The 23,949-nt window shown below is 54.5% G+C and overlaps 1 protein-coding gene and 1 long non-coding RNA gene across 13 annotated transcripts in view; both read left to right on the top strand.

Moving 5' to 3' along the window:
• The window catches only part of MEF2D (myocyte enhancer factor 2D), a 77,917-nt gene that overhangs the window by 29,413 nt on the left and 24,555 nt on the right, over positions 1 to 23,949 (top strand). For all 12 annotated transcript variants that reach the window (XM_085560992.1, XM_085560991.1, XM_085560995.1 and 9 more), the window contains 2 exons: positions 12,619 to 12,947; positions 18,452 to 18,655. In XM_085560992.1, the coding sequence (XP_085417118.1) occupies positions 12,894 to 12,947; positions 18,452 to 18,655 (258 nt within the window). In that variant the 5' untranslated portion in view covers positions 12,619 to 12,893. The remainder of the gene's footprint in view (positions 1 to 12,618; positions 12,948 to 18,451; positions 18,656 to 23,949) is intronic.
• On the top strand, positions 18,662 to 23,644 carry LOC146765362 (uncharacterized). The gene is made up of 2 exons (XR_014950128.1): positions 18,662 to 22,621; positions 22,663 to 23,644. It is a non-coding gene; the product is annotated as an uncharacterized LOC146765362 (long non-coding RNA).

A 23,949-nucleotide genomic window follows, 5' to 3' on the forward strand; every position in this document is an offset into this window, starting at 1 on the left:
TCCTTTATCATTGCTGGGGGTGGGTGAGGTGGGTTCTGCCCTTTGCTTGGCTTGGAGGGACGTGTCACAAGGTGGTCTCCTTTGTTGTAGGAACCACCACAGGGTCGCAAGGTTTCTGCTTTTGGAACTGAGTGGCTGCCCTCAGTACTGCCCTAGGCAACAACAGCTGCAGAGCCCTTTCCTCTTCTTCCTCCTCTTTTGGGCAAACAACCCATTTGGGCAACTCTTCATTGATCCATTTTTACATCCACACCCTTCAGCAAAAATCATGATTGAAATATTTTCATTTCTTTCTACAAACTCATGCCTTACTTTTTATCATCCCACCTTTGCATAGGGAATATTGACAAAAAACGGTGGTATTTGATTTCCTTCCCCAATATTTTCCCCTTTCCAAGAGGAATTGTGATTGTGTTTATCTGTGACATTCCTGCACTCACAATGGCTCTTACCTGCCCTCAGGGTCCATCTCTGTGCTGCAGGAGCATCCCAGTGGCTTTTCTGCCATCCCTCTGGTAACGTGGCTGGGAGCCATGACAAACCCTTGGCCTGGGCTTGTGATTCTCCAGCACGGGATTTTGGAGCGTGCCAGACCCAGGATGTGATAGTGCTTCTGGAAAGTGCCAAATGTTGGCATTTCCCATTGCTCTCCTGAGTGTCACCTCGGTGCTTTGCTGGGATGTCCTTGTGGGCAACATCCTCATCCCCAGGGCTGGCCAACATCGTCATCCCTCTGGCATGTGGCTTTAGGTGCAGCCACAGAGAAGGGCTCAGCTGGTTGGGGACTTCCCCCACCACCTAAATCCCCCTTGCTGAAACACAGAGTTTGGCCTGAAAAAATCCCTTTTTACAGCAGGATGCTGCTCCTGGAGCATGTGTGCCGGGATGGGCTCTGGATGAATCTGTCTCAGTGGGAGCCATCATCCAGGCCTGTCAGGGGCTGCCGTGGGGTCAGCAGGCGGCATGGCCTCACAGCGGTGCCGGGGAGCAGGAGGACAGGATTTGTGTGCCTGGGACAAGAATGTGTGTCCTGTGAGTGAGCAGCAAGAGCTGAGAGCCAGCTGTCCTGGTGGATTTGAGCTGCCTGATGAGCTGGGGCCGGATTCTCACCCCTCTGGCTCGTTGGCATGTGGCTCAGGATGCATGTGGGTACAAGCTGTGGCTGAGCGGGGTCAGGTCCCAGCCGATGGCAAAGCCTTTGTGGCACAGGGGGCATCCCCTGGTCCCAGCAGCCCTGAGTCGTGCTGGGGATGAGGGACTTTGAACTGGTTTGTGTCTCTGTGCCCAGCCTGGCTTTGGCTCTGGGCACGCTGGGGTTCTCCAGTGGTGCCCTGCTTGGGCTCTGGATAGCGGAGTGCTGCTGGTGGCTGATGTTATTCATGTGCTGGGTTGCAGACAGCGTGCTTTCAAGGCAGCACAAGGGAAGAGGAAGTTAAACCCATCTTTGCCATGTGCCATGTCCCAGTTCCTCCTGTTTGCTTAGAGTGAGTTGGGTTGGGGTTCAGTGGCAGCCAGACCATGGTCTGTGCCTCCTGGTGGGCTTTGCTGGCTCCCCCTCAGCTGTAGATCCTGGGGTCAAGGGACAGGTTCCCATGCCCAGGGCCGTGATCTCTGTTTTTGGTGCTTTTGCAGTCCCAGTGTTAGGTTTGGGCCTTTGTTTCCTTTATTAAATGAAATAATGGTGTCTGGTGGTGAGCTTCCATCTACAGTATGGCAGTGTGCTCTGAGCCTGTGGCTATGGACCAAAGTGGGTTTTGGGGAATGTGTAAAGATGGATGGGCATGTCCACCTCTGAGAAAGGCAGATGGCCAGGATGGCAATTTCTGTGGCTTTGTTTCCAGCCTGGAAGTGCCTCGGGCGGGTTGGAGCTGTGGTGGTGGAGTGTGAGCACTGGGATGGAGGCAGGAGCGTGGTCCTGCCTGGTCCTGTTGGTGTTGGCCAGATTTTTTCCATCTGTGTCTCCAAGGGACCCTTCTAATGAGCTCTGCTATGGCATCACCCTCACAGTAATTAGCATTGCCATATCAGTGACAAATTAAGATCTTTTGCTTCTTGTCCTTTGACTGTTAAAGTGCAGCTGGTGACCACCATCACCTTCCCAGCAATGGGGGCTCCTGATCTCACCAGCTCCTCTGCACCCAGATGAGTGCTGGACTCTGCAGACCCTGGGGAACCTTCTGCTTCCTTCCCAGGAGCTCAAGACATGTAAATCCTGATAGGGAGTGTGGCATGGGACGATGCAGGAGCAGCGTCTGCCTCTGCCTTGCCTGATTTGGACCCAAGCGATGGTTGCCTTGGGCATGGATGCAGTCAGCAGTCAGCAGTCAGCTTATGCAAATCAAATTCAGCAGCCCTGTGACTTTGGGCACCATGGCTGTTACTCACCAGCAAAACCAACAAAGAAATGATTGTGGGAGGTGGGTTTGAAAGATCTCGGTGGCCCTTGGGAAAGGCCTGAGCCTTCGGGAGTGGCACTGCTGAGGTTGTGCATGGGGAGGGAGGATTGTGCCCAAGGGCTGAGCTCTGGGGTGCCACTGGGACCTCCGGCCTCTAGGCAGCCCTGGCTCCCAGGCTGAGCCCACGCTGGGCTTTGGATGCTGGAGGGTGTGCAGAGCTGCTCTGGGGTGTCCCTTCCTGCGTGGGATGGGGCACAGAGCTGCTGAACTTGTGTCTGGGGATGGAGATGGGATGGAGATGGGATGGAGATGAGGCTGGGAGAGCTGGGGCGGTTGGGATGGCTCCAGGGAGACCTTAGGGCCCCTTCTAGTGCCTAAAGGGGCTTCAGGAGAGCTGGAGAGGGGCTTTGGACCTGGATGGGGAGGGACAAGGGCCTGGAAGGACAGGACAAGGGAGAATGGCTTCCCACTGCCTGCAGGCAGGTTTAGGTGGGATATTGAGAGTAAATCCTCCCCTGTGAGGGTGGTGAGCCCTGGCACAGGCTGCCCCATCCCTGGAAGTGTCCAAGGCCAGGTTGGATGGAGCAGCCTGGGATAGAGGTTGGAACGAGTTTTAAGTTTCCTTCCAGTCCAAACCATTCTAGGATTTCATGATTTGTGCCACCGTGCCCTTGGGCAGAGTAGTAGGATGTCCCAGGCTGGCTGCTGAGGACACACCCCCAGTATGAGGGGTACCCAGTATGAGGACATACCCCAATCCCCATCCCACTGACACAGGAGGGAAGAGCAGAGTTTCCCCTGGCACAGTTTCACTCTCAGCCATGTCCTGTGGGTTTTCACTGCTCTCCCAGATGGCCTGGAGCAGCAGATGGGTCTGATGGAATTTCCCCTGGGTAAAACCCACCAGGAGGAGAGAGAGTTGTCCCCTCTGCTACTGGAGGAAATCCCGTCCCCTTCATGGAGAGCCCCTAAATTCCCAGAGGGAGGGCTTTGCCCTGGTGCTGCTGAGCTGCCCCTGGGAGCCCCACTGGATCCCGTGCTGAGATCCTGCCCCCTGTGCTGGAGCTGAAAGCAGTGATTGTCCTCTTGGGTTGTTGTGTTTTGGGGCACTGAAGGCAGAGGTTGTCCTCTTGGGGTGTTGTGTTTTGGGACACTGAAGGCAGTGGTTGTCCCCTTGGGGTGTTGTGTTTTGGGGCACTGAAGGCAGTGGTTGTCCCCTTGGGGTGTCAGAGATTGTCCCCTTGGGGTGTTGTGTTTTGGGGCACTGAAGGCAGAGATTGTCCCCTTGGGGTGTTGTGTTTTGGGACACTGAAGGCAGAGATTGTCCCCTTGGGGTGTCAGAGATTGTCCCCTTGGGGTGTTGTGTTTTGGGGCACTGAAGGCAGTAGTGGTTGTCCCCTTGGGGTGTTGTGTTTTGGGGCACCGAAGGCAGTGGTTGTCCCCTTGGGGTGTTGTGTTTTGGGGCACACAAACCATCAATGTCCTTGGTGACCATGGTGTTGATGGTGCTGGGGGATGGGTGCACCCTCAGGATGGAGATGCCAAGGAGAGTGGAGGCAATGTTGGGGTGCTGCTGTACCCCATTGAGAGAGAAAAGCCCTCAGAGTGAAACATTGGCTGTTGGGCCCTGGGGCTTCTGCTGGGCTCAGATCCCCCAGCCCAGAGCAGGGGGCGGCTCCGTGGGGAGCAGAACTGGATGGCCCCAAAAACTGCAGCCATGTTCACCCCCTCCATGCCTCCCCTTTGCTCCCTGTGGCTCAGCAGCAGCGAAAGTCCCCAGTGTGGGGCTGGTTTGGGGTGGAGAGCTGCTCCTGCTCCCCAGCAGTGCGGGGTCGGCTGTGACAGCCTCCTGATTTGCCGAGTGCAGGATCCGACCCCGAATTCAGCTCCCTCTCCTTCTCGCTCTTTTTTTTAATGAGTCAACCTCTCATCTGTCATATTAAACCTCCTCATTACCAGGTATCTAAATTTTGCTCTGACAATAGTGACAGGGGAAGCTGAGATCTCATTGCCACGGCGCGGGGCTCCGGGGAGCTGGCAGGTGGTTATTTCATGCCCTGCAGGGAGCCGTGGGGGTGGGCAGCGGAGCTGGATAATGGGCTCTTGCTTCCCATCATTTAGAAAACCCTACTTAGTGCAGAGGGAAAAATTACCCCCAGTCTCTGACTCTGGAGCTGGTGATAGATAGAGAACATGGGGGAAGGGGAGCAGCTTTGGGGGTCTGGCTGCTCCTCCCTGGGCACGGAGGGTGGGTTGGGATGAGAGTGGTTGGGGATGGAGGGTCAATGGGGATGAAGGGTGGGTGGGGATGAAAGGTGGAAGGAGGTGAGGGTGCCTGAGAGTGAGGACAGATGGGGCTGGAGGATGGATGGGAGTGGAGATGGCGCAGGGCTGCCCTGTGCAAGCTCTGGGGAAGGGGATGCTGTGTGCACACTGGGGAGCCCCGGGGGCATGCAGGGTTCCCAGCCTGGATAGGCACATCTGAGGAAGCTGCTGAGCCACCTGGGAAACCACAGTTTCAGGGTGCTGGATGACCTCTGCTGCAAGGATGTCAGCACCAAGGTCACTGCTCAAGGTCATGAGGCTTAATCTGGCAGCTGCATCAGCCTTTGGTTGCTGTTCTCAGGGTGCTCTGAAGGTCACTTCAGCAGGGGACTCTCCAAGCTCTCCCATTTGAGCCCTGTCTCGTCCCTGCCCATCCCTCCCTGTAGCATCTCCAGGAGACAGGACCAGCTGCCTCTCTGGGAAGCCACATGGGTGAGGGGCTGCAAGTCCCTGCTTGTCCTGGTCCCACAGGCTTTTCCTTCTGAAACTCTATCCTTACCTTGGGTGAGGTTCTCTGGTTGGCTTTTGGACACCACCAAGCTGTGGGTTTGCCAGTGGCTGCCTGGAGCTCCTGCCCAGCCTCCTTTCCCCGTGTCCCCTCCAGCCTCTGCTGTCCTTGGCCGTGCTGGCGGTGCAGAGAAGGTCACTGGCTGTACCTGCTGTCACCCTGCCTCTGCAGAGCACGTCCCCAGTCTGGGATGTGCTGGATGTTCAGTGGTGCTGGGTGTGCTGGCATCCCTGGCTGCGTGTGGCGTGGGATGGAACCGTGATCTGGGGTGTAGGGGACCAGGGTTCCTGTTTTGGGTGCTGCCTCCAGTTCTTGTGCTGATGTTGGGACTGTCATCCTTTCTTGAGGGTGTTGTCTGACTCCACACTGGCACACAAAATATGGGGGAAGAGAAGATCAGCCCCAGTTTAATAATTTCCCCTAAATTCTTTCTTTCGCCCGCCCTTGCTGAGCAAACTCCAGTTCTCCAGCGTTGTCAGGGCTGCGCTTTCCCTCAGCCTCTGCCGGCCTTGGCACGATGTGAGGTTTTGTTACAGCTCAGCAGAGCTGGTTGCACGGTTGGCATCTGCTTTTCTTCAGAGAGTGCCTGAATCTGGGTCAGGAATATATGTGTCTCTTTCAAATTCCTTGGGGGCCTGACTGAATCCAGCCTCGCTGCTGCTCCCCTGAGCTACCTGCAGCTGGCGGGATTGATTCCCTCCTGCAGGCAGGAGGAGCTGAGCGCTGGCTTGGCTGCCCATCCCAGGGAAATCGGGGCCCTGGCATGGGTGTGAGGGGTGCAGCTCAGATCTGGGTTGGCACCTGCCTGGCAAGTGGGGTTTGGCCCCGGGCAGGGTCCAGCAGCTGCGTTTCTGAGCAGGAGGTTTGCTCTGGAGCCGTGTTTCGGCCACCTTCCTCTCCCCTCCCCCTGCCTGCATCTGGAGGTTCAACACAGGAACCCAGATAGCATCATCCTGAAACCAGAATAGAAGCTTTGGAGGAGACTCGAGCATGTTTGTGCGGTTTTTATCTCGGTTTGGAGATAAAGAGGTGCTAAACAATGCTAGGCTGGCAAGTTGGAGTCCCTCGGTCCCTCGTGGTGCGTGCAGTGGGGCTGGGGACTCGCTGGCACCTGCCCTTGCTGCCCGTTGTCCTGCCAGGGATGTCCCCTGGGTGCTGCACCCCTCCTGGGTGCCACATTCCCCTGCCAGCACTGCCCCCATCCCACAGCAAAGCAGGGCTGGCAGCCAGCACCGTGCCAGTGGCTGTGCCAGAGAGGAAGAGCAGCGTTAACATGAATACTGGCTGTGTGTTTTAGGGAAGGGGGCTTTGCAAAAGAGAAGGAAGTCAGTCCTGCTGATCCAGAAACCACACAGAAGGAAACTAAAAGTCCTTGGTGTCAGCATGGAGGATATGTTAAAAAACAACAATTAACTCACAAGAGGCAGCAAGAAAGGAAACAGGAAGGCAAGGACTGCAGTTAGACAGGCGGGTTCAAGAGGTGACTCGAGCTAAATCCATGTCCTTAAGGGATGGGATCCAGGCCTGGTCATGGGTGGGGAAGCGACTTGTTCTTTGTCAGTGCAGGACTCGGGATCCTCGAGGTGAGACCTCGGCTGCAGCTGCTCTTTCTTTGCAGTTGCTTTTGTAGCTGCTTGCAGCAGCTGGAGGGTCACAGCTGGGCTGGGGGCCGCTGGGGCAGTGTGGCCACCTCACCTCTCCACACAGCTGCTTCTCGTGGTAAAAGGTGCAGCCTTGTGGCAGGAGCGATGCAGCAGAGCGAGGGGCTGCTCTTGCCACCTCCGAGGCATCACTGCCACCTCAAAAGCACCATTGCTTCCTCCCTCCCTTGGCAGCGGAGGGCTCGGTGTGGTGTGGTGGGTGTTGTGCATTCCCCTCTGCAGGCCGAGCTCAGGGGCTGCACAGCAGCATTTCCTCACCAGGGCTCTCTGTCCTGAGTGGACAGACAGGAGGAGTTGTTGGTGGACAAGGGGATGGACATGCCCCAGCCCTCCGTGCTGGCAGCCTGGAGAGGCAGTGCTGTGCCCAGCTGATGCCACGGCACGGGCAGCATGTGAGGGGCCAGGATTGTGCCCCTCGGCCCCACTCTGGTGAGACACCCCTGCGGTGATGCCTCCAGCTCTGGGCTTCCCAGAGTAGGAAGAGCACAAATCTGGAGTGAGCCCAGGGGAGACATGGAGATGCTCCGAGGGCTGGATCCCCTCTGCTCTGGAGACAGGCTGGGAGAGCTGGGGCTGTTCTGCCTGTAGGGGAGTCTGGGGAGACCTTGGAGCTCCTTCCAGTGTGTAAAGGGGCTCCAGAAGAGCTGGAGAGGGACTTTGGACAAGGGTCTGGAGTGATGGAGCAAGGCTTCCCACTGCCAGAGGGCAGGGTCAGATGGGGCACCGAGAAGAAGTTTTTCCTTGTGAGTGAGTGACAGAGAGGAGGGATGAGATGAGCTTTAAGAATCTGTGCAGATCATTCTACAGTTCTGTAACACTTTGTACCCCACATGCCCACTGGTTGTGTGCTGAAGCTCCCTTGCAATGACCTTTTTCTCACAGAGAAGCTGCAAGACCGGGACATATTATTGCTGTCATTTCTGTATGTGCATAAACGTGACACCCCCTAAAATGTGTTGGGGCTTGGTCCATGAATTCAGTTGTGGCTGAATTCACCCCCAGCTCTGTTCTTGGGGGTGGATAGTGGCAGGGAGGACCCTCCCTTTACTCTCAGCCAGACCCTTGACTTGATGGAGCCTGTTAAAGAAAAACGTATCTTGGGGACGTGCACATTCTGCAAATTTTGGGTAAAAGATGGGTTGGTCCCACAACAAGAGCATTTGGTGCCTGATGGGAGCACTTGCTGGGTTGGGCTGTGGTCTGCCATGTCTGTCACCTGCATTTCTCCCTTCAAATTGGGACTTTCTGTGCCTCCATAAGACGAGCTGTACCTTCGCAGGGTGATTCTCTTCTTTTCCCAGCCTCCAGATGTCCTCTGAAGCTCCTTTGGGAGATTTCCTTGCAGGCAAGGATGTCCCCATTGCACTGGACCTGTTTTGGGGTTGGAGATGAGGAAAACGTCCCTTGAACTGGTGCCTGGTGAAGCCCATCCCAGTTTTGCCCTCACTCGTGCCGCTGGCTCTGCACAGGCACGGGAGGATTGGGAAGCACGGTGCCACATGCTGGGATAAGCAAAGGAAAATGCACTTTTGGAAAGGATGCTTTTATTTGCCTTTATTTATCTTCCTAAAGCTTTCAGATGAATCTTTTTGATCTTCCCTCTTCAGCTGCGTGGCCAAGGTTTGGTTTCTTTCAGCTGACATTGTGCTGGGAGCACAGGGCGTTGCAAGGGGGGTGTTAAGGAAGGGCAGCTGAATTCCTTTGCTCCGGAGAGGGGCGGCGTGTCGAGCTAACTTTAGTAAGGAGCGACTAAAAAGGGATGCAATAAAAGTATATTAAAAATAGCAAATGGCTGTAGAAAGTGGATGTGAGACTCCCGGTGTCCCTGCTTGTGCCGGGAGAAACGCGGGGCCGTTCTGGAGGAATGGAAAAGTGACAAGTTGTGGAGCAGTGCAGAGCACCCCGCTGCTCGTGCAAAGCAAAGGTGAAACCACTTAGAAGTAGGTGAAATAGATCCGAAGTTTGTACAGTAGATGAAAAAAATCCAGGAATAAAGACTTGAAAGAGGTATCAGCTCCTCTGTGTCCTCAGCTCTCGGAGCTGGGGATTCAGCCCCCCAGATTCTTTGTTTTGTAAAAACATCTCCCAGCTGAGATTCCTCTGCGCTTTTTCTTTCTTCCCCCATTTGCAAAATGCTAACTCTGCTCTCTCGCCTGTCTCTCCAATTTGGAGCAATTTACTGGGAGCCGGGGATGAATTACTCAGCACAGAGTTAACCAGCACCTGCTCGGAGTTAATTGGCATGTGTGCTAATTGCCGTGATAGTCACACTTGTGCGAGCAGCGCGGGGAGGGGGAAGCGGGCGCTGGCGGCTGCCTCCATCCCAGAGCTCCTCTGAATTCCCCGATCCTGGATGAGATTCCTGGGAGTGGAAGAGGGTCAGGGCTGGCTTTTTTCACTGCTCCACCAGCAGATTTGCATGGATTTCCATGCCCTTGGACCCTCCTTGGCAGGGTGTAGTAGCCGGGATGCTCCTTGGAAAGCAAGGCTCTGGAGAAGGAAAGAAGCTGCTGTCTGAGAAGGAGGAGGAGATGCTTTCATGACTGGGGTTATTGTATATAAAATCATTTGAGACCCCGAAAGTTAGAAGTTATTTAAGAACTCGGCTCCTTGTAGCAATCCTGTGCTCCGGGTGCTTGGCTGTGCAAGGTTCAGGTACTTAAATTCCACCTGAGCACGGAGGAGGGTCATGGGTGATGTTGGTGCCTCAGGCTGGGCAATCAGGGAGCCAGAGCAGCTTGGTGGTGAACGAGAGGGAGCTGCAGGGACAGAGGGGATCCTCCTGGGCTGGGGCTGGGCCACAGCAGCAGGGACAGCAGGAGGGACACGAGAGATGAGGGCGGCTCTCCAGGTTTCTTGCTCTTACAGCTGCTGTTCAGAAACTCGAGCCAGTGCTGGGACTTTGTGAAACAGCCACCTGGGCAGGAAACGTGAAAATACCTGGGTTTAAAAATATGGTGGGGAAAAAACCCAACCTAAAAACAAATAAACTCACCCCGAACCCCCAATTCCATGAAGAAAAAAGGGAGGGGTTTGAAATGCCCTGTCAGGTGCATTTGGAGGGCAGCAAACATGCTGTGCTCTTCTCTGTCCCTCTTCTTCACCCCATCCAAGTTTTCTTTCTCATGCAGGGTAGAGGGGTCAGGAGCACCACATGGCAGCTCCTTTTCTCCCCATGATGATGAGCAAAAACCTGTTAAGTCACCTTTTTCCTGTGGAAAACTTTATCCAGCAGCATGGGCAAACCCTGGGCTGAGACCATGGTCCCCATCCAACCAAGGTGCTGAGGATGCGGAGTTGGGATTCAGAGCAGCAGGAGGAACCTGGTTTGGTGGTTGAAAAAGGGGATTTGGTTTGAAACACTTGGGGTGTATTTGTGGCCTGGGGAGAGAAATGTGGTTTGAATCCCATTGCTCCCATGCAAGAAACACCAGCTCGTGTGGAGCTGAGGGCAGGGATGAGCAGCACTGGGGTTTTTTCCTCATCCCTACAAACATCCCATCTCTTGGAGCACTGTGCAGCTTTTGGCTGACATAGCATCCTGTGAACAAGTCCCGCAACAAAATTGTGTTAAAATATGTTTCCTTTCACTCAGTTTAAATTTACTGCCCGTTGTTCTCCAGTGTTTATTGTTGCTTCTGGAGAGTTCCTCTCTGGTTTGGACAGTAAATCCGCTGTCTTTCAGAGGGTTTCTCTGTCCAAGAGCTGCAGCACACGGAAAGAATTAGCATCTTGCCCTGTGTCTGGTTGAGGAGCTGTTGCTACTTTGTGCTGCTGCTGGTGGTTTTGAAGATGCTGAAGGTGAATATTTTTCAGCCAGTTTAGAGAAGTGGCAACTCTGAAGGGAAAAGCGGCAAAGCAAACCCAACAAAAAGTTCCTCCTCTTCCAAAGTTTCTCTGTGTGTGCAAAATCCAAGCTTCGGTTCCAAGCCTTTGGGCTGTGGGTTCTCTCCTGGTGGGCTCACAGTGAGGGAAATACCAAGAGGACACTGCAGGTGGATGAAATAAAAATCTTTATTTTCCTTTTGGCTTTTCCTGTATCCCCAGCCTTCGAGGGATACTCACACAGTGCAGGCTGGAGCACTGATGCTCTGAAACTGGTGATGCTCTGGGACCTTTCTTTTTGGGGCTTCCCACGGTGGGATGGGGAGCAGCAGCCAAAGGATATGCCTGTGGCACTGCCTCAGTGTTCCCCATGATGACAGTGCTCCTCACAGCTGGATGGTTGCTCCTATTTGCTGCTGGGAAGGAAACATGCACCTATTTTGGTAGCTAATGTCTCAAGAATTAAATGCCATCCCTGTATGATCTGTCCTTGCAAAGACTCTTACTGGTGGTATTTATTTATGTGTAAAAAAACCCAGGTTTTGCTGCCCTTTGTCTCTCTGGTCTTCTTCCTGTCCTCCCCATACCTCATCCTCCCTGGAGGGCAAATTGTGGATGTCATGATGGGGAAAAGATTGCCCATTCTCCTCGGGGCTCCTTCAACTTGCACTGAAACCACAGAACATGATGCACGATGAATAACTTTACCCCTGAAAAAAGCAGAGAAAAAGATTTAAGTGACTCACATGACTCAGTGAACCCCAAAAATGAGTGTGGGAGTGAGACCTTTAGGGCTTGTTTGTTGGAGCATGGTCTGATGAGGAGGTGAAGGATGGGGCCGTGGTCTTAAGCGGGGTCTGGGGGTGCTCTGGGGTGGCAGTGGAGCAGGAGGAGCTTGGTCAGGTTGGCTGTGGCTGCTGCTTTGAATTTGGGAGAAAAAGCTTTTGGGTTTTTTAAATGCTTTTCGTGACAAGAGCGAGGGCTGGGGACTGCCAAGTTGAGGCAGATAGGAAGCTATTTAGGGACTGGCTTTTCCCTTTGCCTGGGTCTTGGCACAGGGCACCTTGCCTTAAATGCAGTGTAATCACTGCTGTTACCCAGCTGCTCACAGAGAGAGCAGGAGAATGACATACCTGTGGAAAATGAACTGGCTGAAGTTCCCTGTTTGTCCCCTCGCTGCAGTGCAGCTCCTGCTGGGAAACGGCTGAGATGGGCTGGGGGCTGTGCCAGGAGGTGCCCTGGAACATCTGGGTGCAGCTTCTGGTGCTGGGGCATGCAGATTCCCGTGGGGAGGCTGCAAGAAGGAGCAGCACTCGTCCCTTTGGGGAGAGTTTTGGGCACAAGATAACCCCTAGATGCGTGTTCAGCTGTGGCTGAGCCCAGTGGAAGGCCAGGCTGTCTCAGCTGCTTTCAGCGTCCTCCTTCCCCATAAGAATTAGGTTTCTGTGCCTGGTTATAAGGTTTCTTTCAAGTAATCAAATAAAGACATTTTAAAATTCCAAACTGGAGATTAGTGCAGAAACTGGAGACGGATTTAAATTGCCCGAGCTAATCACCAGCCACTCGACTGCTTATGACTTTATTAAGAGAAAAAAAAAAAAAGTCTGGAGTGTCACAGAGGAATAGTGATTCACGAGCTCACTGCTGCCATCTCCTCCTCCTCGCCCAGCGTGGCAGTGCCCGGCCCACACGTGTCCCGTGGCACGGGTGTCCCTGCCCTCCATCCTTGGGCTGCTTTGAGGCCAGTTTGGATAAACCCCTCTGCAGCTCTCCTGGCCCCAGGGCTGGGTGGGAGAAAGAGCCAGAGCCCACCCTGGCCTCGGGGGTGGGATTGCTGCTGGGGTGCTGGGTCCTGGAAGGGCTTTGGGAACAGAGGCTCACTCCTGTCTCTCTCACTGTGCAGGTTTCTGAGCAGCTGCTGCCATCTCAGCCCCGCTGGATCTGGCCACACATGACGGTACCATGAACTGAGCACGGAGCCACGCAGAACACTTTTTTTTTTTTTTTTTTTTTTTTTGGTTTTTTTTTTTGTTGTTGTTTTGGCTTCTTTTGGGTTTGTTTTCTGTCCGAGAAAAAAAAGCCCCCCACGCTCTTTAATGAAAGCATTTTAAAGCGGGGCCACTTCTCCCCTCCCGTGAGCCGAAGTCGTGCCGGGTGCGGTGAGGATTTCCGGAGAAGATGGGGAGAAAAAAGATCCAGATCCAGCGGATCACGGACGAGCGCAACCGGCAGGTCAGTGCTGTGTCCCCGCTCCCTCACCCTTCTTCCCCTGGGGATTTTTGTGCCATGTTTCAGAGTGACCCGTTTCCATCCCATTTTGGGCCACCGGTGCTGTGTTTTTCCCAGTCCATAAAAGAAGCAGAGGCTTAGGCCGGATCCAGGCGGATCCAGGACCAGGCAAACGTTGCTCCTCGCCTTGGAGCTCCTTGAGCTCTTTCCATCTAAGTGCTTTTCCAGAAGAAAGTATCTTCTCCACTTAGTTCCCCCACCCCCCTTTTTTTTTTTATTTTTGTCTTGCAGAAAATATATTTCAGTTGACATTTTCCATGTGGTTTTTCCAATAAAAAACAGCCACAACAAGTATCCATTTTGCTGAACGCAAACAACTCAAATTATTCCTTTATTTTCCCCCTTCAATTGTAGACTTAAATGACTCCAGGGCTTTTTTCCTTGGGCTCTCTTGAAGCCAAGCCCAAGACACGCATGTGCATGTGTGTAGGAATGCGTTCATGTATCTCAGAGGAAAAACAAAAACCAACAGATTTTTCCCAAATTTCCATGTTCCTTAAACTGGAGTGGTGGAGCAGCAGCACGTTGCCAGCCCAGGTTTGCTCTGGGATGACTCTCGATGTATTTCCCATTACCACAAGACTTCCAGGCTGGTCCCTTTGCTTTCTGTGCTCCTGGAGTTTGGCTCAGCAGATCCAAGTCTCTGCCTTTAGTCCAGCCACTACTGCACCCTGCCACACTTCTTTCCTGCCACTTTCACTCCAGAAAAACAGAAAAACCAGTTAAAAAGCATGTGGATATATTCCTAATCCTTAATGAGTGTCAAAGAACAGAACTGGATGAACCACTTTATGCTCCACAGCAAAACAATAGGAAATGGCAGATTTTCCTCATTATAGCTTCACTTGGTGGTGGGGGCTGGGGCAGGAATGAAGTAGTTTCTGCTGATGTCCCAGTCGCTCCTGGGGCTGTGTATGTCCATCATGAGGAGGAAGCAGGGCCTTAGGGGCTGTTGAAGGATCTGGAGTGTATTTTATGGGGCAGTGGTGCAGAGGGGAGTGAGGGATCTGCAGTGACTGGAGCCTTGCTGGAAATTCAGACAAATGGAAAATAATGGGTACTGCTGGAGGGGAATGGCTGGATAGACCTTCAGGAGAGGAAGGAGGCACTTCTCTGCAGAGGCAGCAGCTGAGGGGTGGGACCGCTCCTGAGGGATGAGCTGACCCTCAGCCCTGGCTGGAGGTCAAGACCCTTGCTGAGGTCTCACAGCGTTGGGTGGGATTTGGCAGCAGGAGTTGCTTTGCATGGCTGGGTGTCATGGCTTTGGTGCATCTCTAATGTCAGGTGTCCCCAAAACCCAGTTCCCTGGGCTGGGGGACACTGGTTTTTTCCTGGCTGGGCTGGTTCTTCCAAAACCCAGCACAGGAGCATCGCTCTCCAACCCAGTGCAGCACATCTTGCTTTGCTTCCAGAAACCAGCCTGATCAAACTGGGTGTCAGCAAAGCAGCAGCTGTTTAATTGGTCACCAGCACAGCTTTGCAATCAATTTTCACTGCTCCCTTTCTTTGGGAATAAAGGACATACCAGGAAGATGGGACATTTCATGAAAAAGGACTGCTCCAGGTGGTGGGATCTGCTCTATCCACTGTGGTAGGAGCTGTAAGGAGGGTGAGAATTCTCTTGCTCCCCTCTCCTGCTGTACATGTGCAATGCCAGCATCCCCTCCCCACAGTCAGAAGTGTCCCATGTTGTTTTTTCTCATAGAAGCATGGAATGATTTGGGTTGGAAGGGATCTTAAAAGTCCATCTTGTCCCACCTCCCTGCCATGGGCAGGGACACCTTCCACTATCCCAGGCTGCTCCAAGCCCTGTCCAACCTGGCTTTGGACACTTCCAGGAATGGGACAGCCACAGCTTCTCTGGGCAAACTGTGCCAGGGCTTCAGCATCCTCACAGGAAAAATTCCCTTCTAATATCCCATCTAAATCTCCCCTTTTTCAGTTTGAAACTCTGCCCCTTGTCCCATCACTGTCTGCCCATGTAAAAAGTCCCTCTGTGTCTGTTTGATAAGCCCCTTTAAGTGCTGGGAGGCTGCAGTGAGGTCTCCCCAGAGCCACCTCTGGCTTCTCCCTCTCCTTCCCTGCCTCTCCTGCTGTTGCTGGGGCTCAGTGATGAGGAGCTGATGCGTGCCTGCCTGCTGTGGCTGCAGGCTGCCAGCTGAACTGGCTTAAGCCCAGCCTGGGAGCATCCTCAGCCCACCCCTGCCCCCAGAGCAGCCCTGTCCCTGCTCCAGCTGGGGGCTGGGGGCAGGTCAGCTCTCCTGAGCTGCTGGAATGCGGGGCTGATGCCCTGGGTGCCCTGGAGAAGGAGAGATTCATCTTGAGCAGGGGCTGCTGGGGCTCAGCAGGGGCTCTTCCAGAGCCTTTGGTGCGAGGTGGAGCTCTTCCCTGCATCTCACACTGAGCCTGCAGCATCATCTGGCCCTGCTCCTGTCCCAGGTTTTTCCTTGCGTGGGAGCATGAGCCACGAGCCCACATGAGGTTCCAGCAGGGTGTGAAGCTGCTGGAGTGGGTCCAGAGGAGGCCACGGAGATGCTCTGAGGGCTGGAGCCCCTCTGCTCTGGGTGTTCAGCCTGGAGAAGGCTCCATGGAGATCTAAAGGAGCTCTGGGACCTGGACCTGGAGTGACAGGAAAAAGGGAGAATGGTTTTAAACTGAAAAGAGGGAGATTTAGATTGGATATTAGGAGAAAATTCTTCCCTGTGAGGGTGGAGAGGCCCTGGCACAAGTTGCCCAGAGCAGCTGTGGCTGCCCCATTCCTGGAAGTGTCCAAGGCCAGGTTGGACAGGGCTTGCAGCAGTCTGGGATAGTGGAGGTGGGACAAGATGAGCTTTTAGATCCCTTCCAACCCAAACCAGTGTGTGATTCTGTGAATTACAGCAGCAGCCAAAACCAGGGGAGGAGAGCAAGTAAGAGTCACTAATGTCATTAGAGGAATTACTGGAGAGGATTTGCCACAACAGATCAGGCCATCAGTCCTTCAGGGCCAGGCCGCTGACTCTGGCAACTGCCAATATGCTTTACATCAGGGGAAAGGCAAAAAATCCCCTGCTAGTGTGGGGCAGTAATTCCTTCCTGACCCCTTTGGTGATCGGCTTATGCCCTGAAGCATGAGATTTGATTACCCTCTTAGACTTACAAGGTTAATTCTTCTAGATGAAGCTCATGCACGGCGTCAGGGAAGGTTTGAGGTTTGTGTCCCAGGTCATGGGTGGATGCACAAAGCCCTGTTAGGTGATGCTTTTGAGTGATGTGGTGGCTAAATGGCAGATCCTTGCTTTTCTCTGCAAGGTGCAGGGATGCCAATAGAGAGGGATGCTCTTGGGCCCTGTCTGCAGAGGGAATATCCCCTCATCTCTAGAGGGATAATTTGGTGTTTAGTGTTCTGCTGAGCTCTGCCAGGCTGCTGGTTGATTTGGGGAGGATGACCCACACTCTTCACTACTCAAGGGCAGAACCCAAACCATGCTTGTCACTGGCCTTCAAGGCCGAGAGCTGCCCCATTTTTTGGACCCCACATCTCGACCTCACCACGTTTCCTCCAGCCTTGGTGGCTGAGCCCATCGTGGTGCCTGGCAAGGTGTGTTTTGGCCAAGTGTCCCTGGCACTGGTGGCTGCAGGAGCAGCCCTGGGCTGTTTGTTTCCTCCCGAGGGCCAGGGAGAGCCTGGAGGCCACCCTGGCAGGGACAGCGAGCCAGGTCCTGCTGGGGAAGGGGGCAGAGGGACAGGTTTTGGTTTTAGAGCCTGTCCTGCCACGGCTGCAGGAGCAAACTGCAGCTGGGTCCCACCTGGAGTCACTGTGGCCACGGCTGGGCCGTGGCACTGCTGGGCTTGGGAGCTGCTCACCAGCAGAGGTTTTGGGTGGCTGAGAAGTCCAGAATGCTGCTGGGGAGGGGAGCTGTTGGTGGCACGGGACTGGCCCTGAAGTGATTTAATTTGCAGCAGAGAGCGCCGGGGCCGGGCGGCGCTGCCAGCGTGCGTGGCCAAAGCAGGCGCACGTGGCGGCCGCAGCGCAGGGCACCAGCCCTGCCCTTTCCAGGGGATGAGGCGATTAGAGCTCAATCTCATTACTGCTTAATTATCTCTGGGAGATGGCGGGGAGGGGCAGCAGCTCCCCTTGCCAAGCGTGCCCAGAGCTGCCCCTGCTCTGCCCTCCCGCCGCACGTGGGGCACGGTTTTGTCTCGAGGGTGCAGGACCCTGAGGGTGCGTTCTGGGTGCTGCTGGTAGCTCCACGTTGAGCTCTCCAGACCACTGACAGGCTGAGCAAAGGCAGCAGCCTCATTCACTCTCCGAGCTCTGCTCTGTGAATTAAAGCTGTTTGTTGCAAAACTGATGCTGTGGTGGAGGCCTAGAGTGGTGTTCAGCCTTCCCACGTGGAGAGGGAGCAGCTCTTGGCACCCAGGGGCATCTCAGCTCATCTCCAGCCCTTCCCCTGGAGGCTGCTTTGCCCCCAGAGCAGTGCTCAGCACAAAGCCGTGACCTCCCGCCTGTTATTTTCCTTTTCTGCTTTTTATTTGCTGAGAGGGCTCTGGCCAAGCGTCGCGCCTTGCCCGTCAGCGTGCCGCGTGTTCTGGGGGTGGGGGACCCTCAGCAGCTGTCTGCGCTGCAGCCGGGACAGGGAGCCCCAAAGCAGCTCTCTCTCCAGCAGCTGGCTCCTGTTAGCAGCGTGGGCTGGGGATCGCAGCCCAGCGTCTGCCCGGCAGCTGGGGCTGCTGTTGGAGCCAGCACCCAGCCCCAGGGCTGGCCCCAGCCCCAGCCAGCTGCAGGATCAGTCCTGCAGGAGCTGCCTCCTCCTGCTGCAGCTCAAGGCAGGGCGGCTCGGGGACGCAGGGGACCCCAGTTGGGCGGGCAAGGAAGAAAAGAACCCCAGGGAGGTTCCACAAAGGGACAGCAAGATGAAAGTGGCACAGGGGGGCTCATGGTGCCCATGGGGAAGTATAGCCTGGTGGGATAAGTGGGGGCTGGTGAATCAGGGGTGGGGTGGGCACCCCTGGGCGGTTTTGGGGTGCTGAGCCCCAGCTCTGTGGCCCCCAGGGTTGGGCACTCGCAGCGCAGCTGCAGCAAGCGAGGACAAGATCCTGATCGCTTGAATATTCCACTTAAAAACCCGCAGCCCCCGGACAGATGGCAGCTCTGCTGGGGATTTTGCTGAAATTTATTTTCTCTTGATTTGGCAATATGTGATTTCCAACGCTGATAATCATCTTTGTGCTTGTGAAGTGTCTGCCTTTGGAGGATCCCAAAATAGGCAGCAACATGAACCGTTCGGAAGAGGGAGGCGAGAGAGGAGAGCTCAGGGTTGGGTCCAGTTGGGGAAACTGAGACAGAATATTCCTTCTGCACTCCCCTTCCTTTTGCTCTTCCTCCAGTGGTCATTCCATTTTCCTCTGGGAGCTGTTGGGTGTGTGGCAGCACGGCTTCTCACCGTGGCTGTCCTTGCTTTCAGGTGACCTTCACCAAGCGCAAGTTTGGCTTGATGAAGAAAGCCTACGAGCTGAGCGTCCTGTGCGACTGCGAGATCGCCCTCATCATCTTCAACCACTCCAACAAGCTGTTCCAGTACGCCAGCACCGACATGGACAAGGTGCTGCTCAAGTACACCGAGTACAACGAGCCCCACGAGAGCCGGACCAACGCAGACATCATCGAGGTGAGGCTCCCCAGCTTCGCCACGGTGGCAGAGCCAGGCCCGAGTCTGGTGCCACACTGGGTGCAGGAGGTTGTTGCAGGGTGGGGATGGAGCAAGCAGATCTCCCACACTCAGTGCCAGATGGATTTTGTGTGGTTTTGGTTCAGCCTACAGAAATGCTCCGTTCTGGGTAGTAGAGTTGAAGCTGTCTCCAGTTGTGTGTTGACCTGCTGCTTTGAAACTTGAGGTGCAGGTTTGCTCTGTGGGACCCTGCTGTGGAATCCAGGCAAAACACAAGGTGGATTTGGAGGCAGCTCCTGCTGGAGTGCCTGGTGCAGCTGGTGGCATTGTTCTGGAGTACAGCTGGTCACATTGCCCCCACCTGATATTCAGACAGGCACAGCAGAGTTGTGGGAAGGCTCCAGTGCCCAAATTGCAGGGGAATTCAGGTGAGATGGACCAGGTGGGATGGTCCAGTGCCTGCTCAAAGCATGGCCAAGCTCATGGGTTGGTGGGTTTGCTCAAGGCTTGTCTGGCTGTGTTTTGTGGGTCTCCAGGGATGGCCCAGCCACACTCAGTCTGACCCATCCCCAGCACCATGCCCAAACTGTGCTCACTTCAAAGCTGCTCTCCTCCAGCCTGCTGGCATTGCAGGAGGTGCTCAGCTGCCTTGTGCTGGTGCTGCCGCCACACTGGCCCTCTGCACAGCTTTGTCCTTGTCCCTGGTGCTGGCTGAGCATTGCTGGGCTGGAGCACGGGGCACATTTGGCTCTCAGGACAGTGCCAGCAGTGCCTTGGTCATTGGTCACATCCTCTCGGCAGTGGCTATGCAGATGGAGCTGCAGGGTCCTCAGCATGGGGGCAGCTGCCATTAAACCTGCACAGACAGGCAAATGAAGGGCTTGGCTTTGTCATTAGTGGCATTGTGGGCATCAATTAATGCCCTCAGAGCCACTGGTGGCAGAGTGGAGCAGCACGGCCTGCACTGCTGGAGGAATTGGGCTTCTGCTTCAGCCTTTGAATTCCTTTGGTGCCCCTTGGCCAGTCTGCTCAGGCTTTGATTTCATGAAGAAGGAAAAAAACTCAGGCTGCCCCTGCCCTCCAAAATCTTGCTTTCTTTTTCCTTTTTTATGCTCTGTAAAATGTGTCTTTTTGAGAGACTTGGACATGAGGTTTTCACCCCACGGCTAAGCCAAGCATCTCCCAGCATCCGCCTTCCTTTGCTGGGCTTTGGAGGCTCTTCTGCCACAGCACAGTTGTGTAGGGGGCCTTGAAAATGGTTCCAAAATGTCTTTTTTGGCCAGTTGGAGCCAGGTCATGCCCCTTTGCTGTGCAGATGCCGGCGGCTCCCTGCCGCAGCCTCTCCGGGATGCTCAGCCTGCGCTCGCAGCATCGAACAGATTTGTCTTGGCCTAAAAATACCATAAACATTTTGGGCAGCGTTCTCTGTTCCCTTATGGTCCAAGATGCAAACACTCCCAAGCCGACAAGTTACACACAGTCCTTGGCACCCAAAGAAACGCTGTGTTTGCACCACATGAAAAGCTGGATCCGCATCCAAAGCCGAGGAGAGGAACATCGGGAGCGGAAGGATATTGGTGGATGGCAAGAAAAAGAGCCCAAACACGCCGGGCTCAGCAGGGCTTGCTGGCAGAGCTGTCATGGAGCAAAACCTGCTGGGGTGCAGGCAGGTTTGGAGGCTGCTCAAGCTTCCCTCCTCATCCTTGTCTAGTCTGGGAGCAGGGTTGGGGCTGCTCTAGGATTTTTACTGTTTCCTGAATCCATGCCCCCAGGACACCATTCCTGCTCTTGTGCTGATTTCTGTTTCCCCTCGCCCAGGTCAGGTTCCAACAGCCCAACCGTGTCCCCACTGCACACAAATCCAATTTATCTCCTGTTTCTTGGTGGCTCCCAGTTGAACTTGACTCACAAAAAGTGTCTTCTCATTCTGGAAGCTTCCCCACATTGAGCATTTAGGGACTGCGAAAACCCAGGCTGGGAGTTTGCCACCAAATGTGATTTTAAGTGGATTTCAAGGGGCAGCTGCATCAAGCCACCTTCACTGTGATGTCTGCCTGCCTTTCCTGCTGAGGGCTTCGGCTCTGAGTGGCTCTGGCAGCACCTCAGGAAGGATGAGGAGCAGCCAGGACCTGGAGGAATTGAGGCAGAAGTCTCTGGATTTTGTTTTTGTGGTGGAAGGGGAGCAAGCAGCGGCTCTGGAGGGCTAAGCCAAGCACTGCCAGGCTCGGGGCTCCTGGGCCAAACAGCACTGGTACCACAGCTCAAGGCAGGATGAGTTGCTCTGTTTAAAATGACAGCAAACATGAGATCTCCTGGTTTTTGGTCCTGGAGAGGTGGACCTGAGCGTGGGACTGAGGGCACCCCACATTCCATGCTGCACGGGAATGTCCCTGAGGGGTTTATCCCCTGCATATTTAGTGAGAGCAGAGCTGCTCCATGCTGAGCATACACAGCCCTAGCTCAGGAGGGGTTCCACACCCCAGCTGCTTTTTGGGGACCATTCCCTGGAAGGACCCCCCCTGTGTTTCAGCAGTGGCTCTCAGGAGCGGGATTCAGCCACACAACCCCCGCAGCTTCTCCGTGCCTGGCAAAGTCCTGGTGATTGCAGGCTTTTAAGTCTGAGCAAATCTCTCTGATGCAGAGAGGGGGGTTTCCTTAATCAGGCGGGGGCCAGCTGAGCCCCCAGCCGGGCACGCTGGGCGCCACGTGCGCCCGGCCGGGGATCGCGCCGGCTTTGCTCCTCGCTGTCGCTTCTCGTTTCCTCCCAGCCCCGCTGACGTGCCAGCTCCTGATCAGGGACCTGGACAGGGCAGAGCTCGCTGGGCACTAGGATGCTCCACAGCCAGTTAAAGGCACACAGCCCTTTCTGCCCTTCCCTTGGCTGAATGGCCTGGAGGGGCTGATTTTCCCCTAACTCGCCTTCCCGGGGTTGTCATTCCCCAGGGTGTGTTAAATCAGATGTTCTGCAGGATGCTGGGGAGGTGGCAAAATGCAGAGGCAGCTGCCAGTGTCAATGTCTTCATCCTCATTCTCATCCTTATCCTCGTCCAGACTTCCCCAAAGCCCAGAGTGGCTGAGTCTCCCTCCTCTAAGGGAAGTCAACTGCATCCTGGTTGAGCATCGTTTCCTCTCACATGTTCTGCATTTCCTGCTGCTCTCTTACCCTCTTCGGGTTGGAAATCTGCTCCCCTGTGAGCTGCAGTTGTGGCAGTCAGAATATTGCCTGGAAAAGCAGGATGTGCAGTGGGTCCTGATAGAGTGGGGGGACCTGAGCGTGGCAGGGAGAGGGGCAGGTGATGACTGAAGTGGGCTTTGCTATGGGAAGTTCTCACCCTGGTTTTAAATTTTCTGCTGTAAAGGAATTGCTTTTAAATCTGTTCCATATGAAAAATGGTTGTGTTCTGCTGGCTGCAGCCCAGTGACAGAAAGGTTTCCTGAAAACCTCTTTGCATCTTCTGTTTTATGCCTGGCAAAAAGAAAGAGGAGAAATAAGAAGGAAAGTTCTTTTCTAAAAGACCTTGCAGAGATCCCGAAAACAGGAATCTTTGGGTTTGATTCCCGCTCCAGCAGAATTGTTTTCCTTTTACATCATCTTGACAAAAAGCTAAAAATGTGGGATACACATTTTTTTTGGTTAAAAAACCCGAAAGAACCAGCAGCCAACGCCCGTATGGCTGGAAATGGCATTTTGTTGTCCCAGAGCTCTCGTTGAGCAGCAGATTGCTGCAAGCCACGCTGCCTTGGCTCGTGTCCTGCTGCCCCTCCGCCGCCGTGCTTCCCGTCCCCTGAGCTGGGATCAGCCCCGTGCTCAGCCCTGCCAGCCCTGCAGCTCGTCCCCATCCCCTTCCCTGCAGCTCCTCAGGGTGTCACAGCCTCTGTGCAGCCCCAGGTCACAGTCCCGGGTCAGGGTCACTGTCCCAGGTCAGGGTCACAGTCCCAGCTCACAGGTTTGCTGTCCCAGGTCAGGTTTTGCTGTCCCAGGTCAGGTTTGCTGTCCCAGCTCACAGGTTTGCAGTCCCAGGTCAGGTTTGCTGTCCCAGCTCACAGGTTTGCTGTCCCAGCTCACAGGGTCACAGTCCCAGCTACGCTGCTGCCTGTGGGAAGGAATTTTTTCCTGGGGCTGCTGGTGGGTCTCCTGCAGGAGCAGGGATGGGATGGTGACACCACAGCTGTCCCTCACAGCTCAGCTGCTGAGCACCCACCTTGCAAGGAGCTGTGGGTCTCAGACAGTGCAGTTATGACTGATTTTACAAAGTTGGTGGCTGGGGAGAGCAAAGAGACCAAGGCGAAGCTGGGACACCAGATGTGTGAGGCCCAGAGAGAAAGACCTGGGCGAAGATGAAGGGGTGATGCTGTGAGCTGGTCCAGGGTATGGGTGAGCAGAGCCACATCCAGCCCATTGCACTGCTTTCCTTGACAGGCTTCTTGAGGGAACAACCCCCAGGATGATTTTGGGTGGACTTAGAGATGGCAAAATGCTGAACCTGGTGGTGACAGCCCCTTGCTCGTCCCTGTGCTTGGTTCAGGTTTCAAATATGGGCAAAGCTGAGGGCTCTGGGAGCTGCCTAAAAACCTCCCTGGTGGCAGCGTGGCTGCAGGCTTTAGAAAGGATGTTGTTTCTTGGCTGAAACCTCTTGAAAAATCCCGTTGTGAGGTTCCCTCCTTTGAGGGTCCTGGGGGATGGCAGTGGCTTGTCCATCCCCACAGCCTCTGACCCTGCCAACAGCTGTTGCTTGAGGAGAGGAGGAGTTTCCAGGGATTTACCTTGCTGATCCCCAGGCAGGGATGGGAGGGCAGAGATGAGAGGTCCAGCTCCTGTCCCTGCCAGGGGAATCGTGTCGAGGTGGGCACAGCCCATATTAGACACCAGAGAGTCTCTCCAGTGCCCGAAGGAAACCCGGCTTCATTGCTTCACTGCTCATGGAACAACTTTTTCCATTTTGCCTCTGAAGGAGAAAAAGGAAAAAAAACTTTTTTTTTTTTTTTTTTTAGAGAAAAGCTCAACTTTCCGTCTTTCGGCTGCGTCGGCGAAACAAAAGGTTTTAAAAGTCCACAAAAAGCAGTTTCAAAAAAAAAAAAAAAAAAAAAAGGCAAAGCTGTTCCTTCCCCACCAGCAGCACCTCTTCCTCTTTTGGGCCATTCTGAGAACAAACGAGGACATGTACAAAAATAGAAAAATAATAGGGAAAAGTCCTCGGGAAACTGCAGAAAAAGGCCTGGGAATCTCCCGTTTGTGGCAGTGACTGATTCCCAGTGCCCTGCTCTGTAGACACTCAACACAGGAATCAGCAGCA

The sequence above is a fragment of the Lonchura striata genome, chromosome 25 (genome assembly GCF_050655825.1).
Source record: "Lonchura striata isolate lonStrDom1 chromosome 25, ASM5065582v1, whole genome shotgun sequence".
Lineage (NCBI taxonomy): Eukaryota > Metazoa > Chordata > Aves > Passeriformes > Estrildidae > Lonchura > Lonchura striata.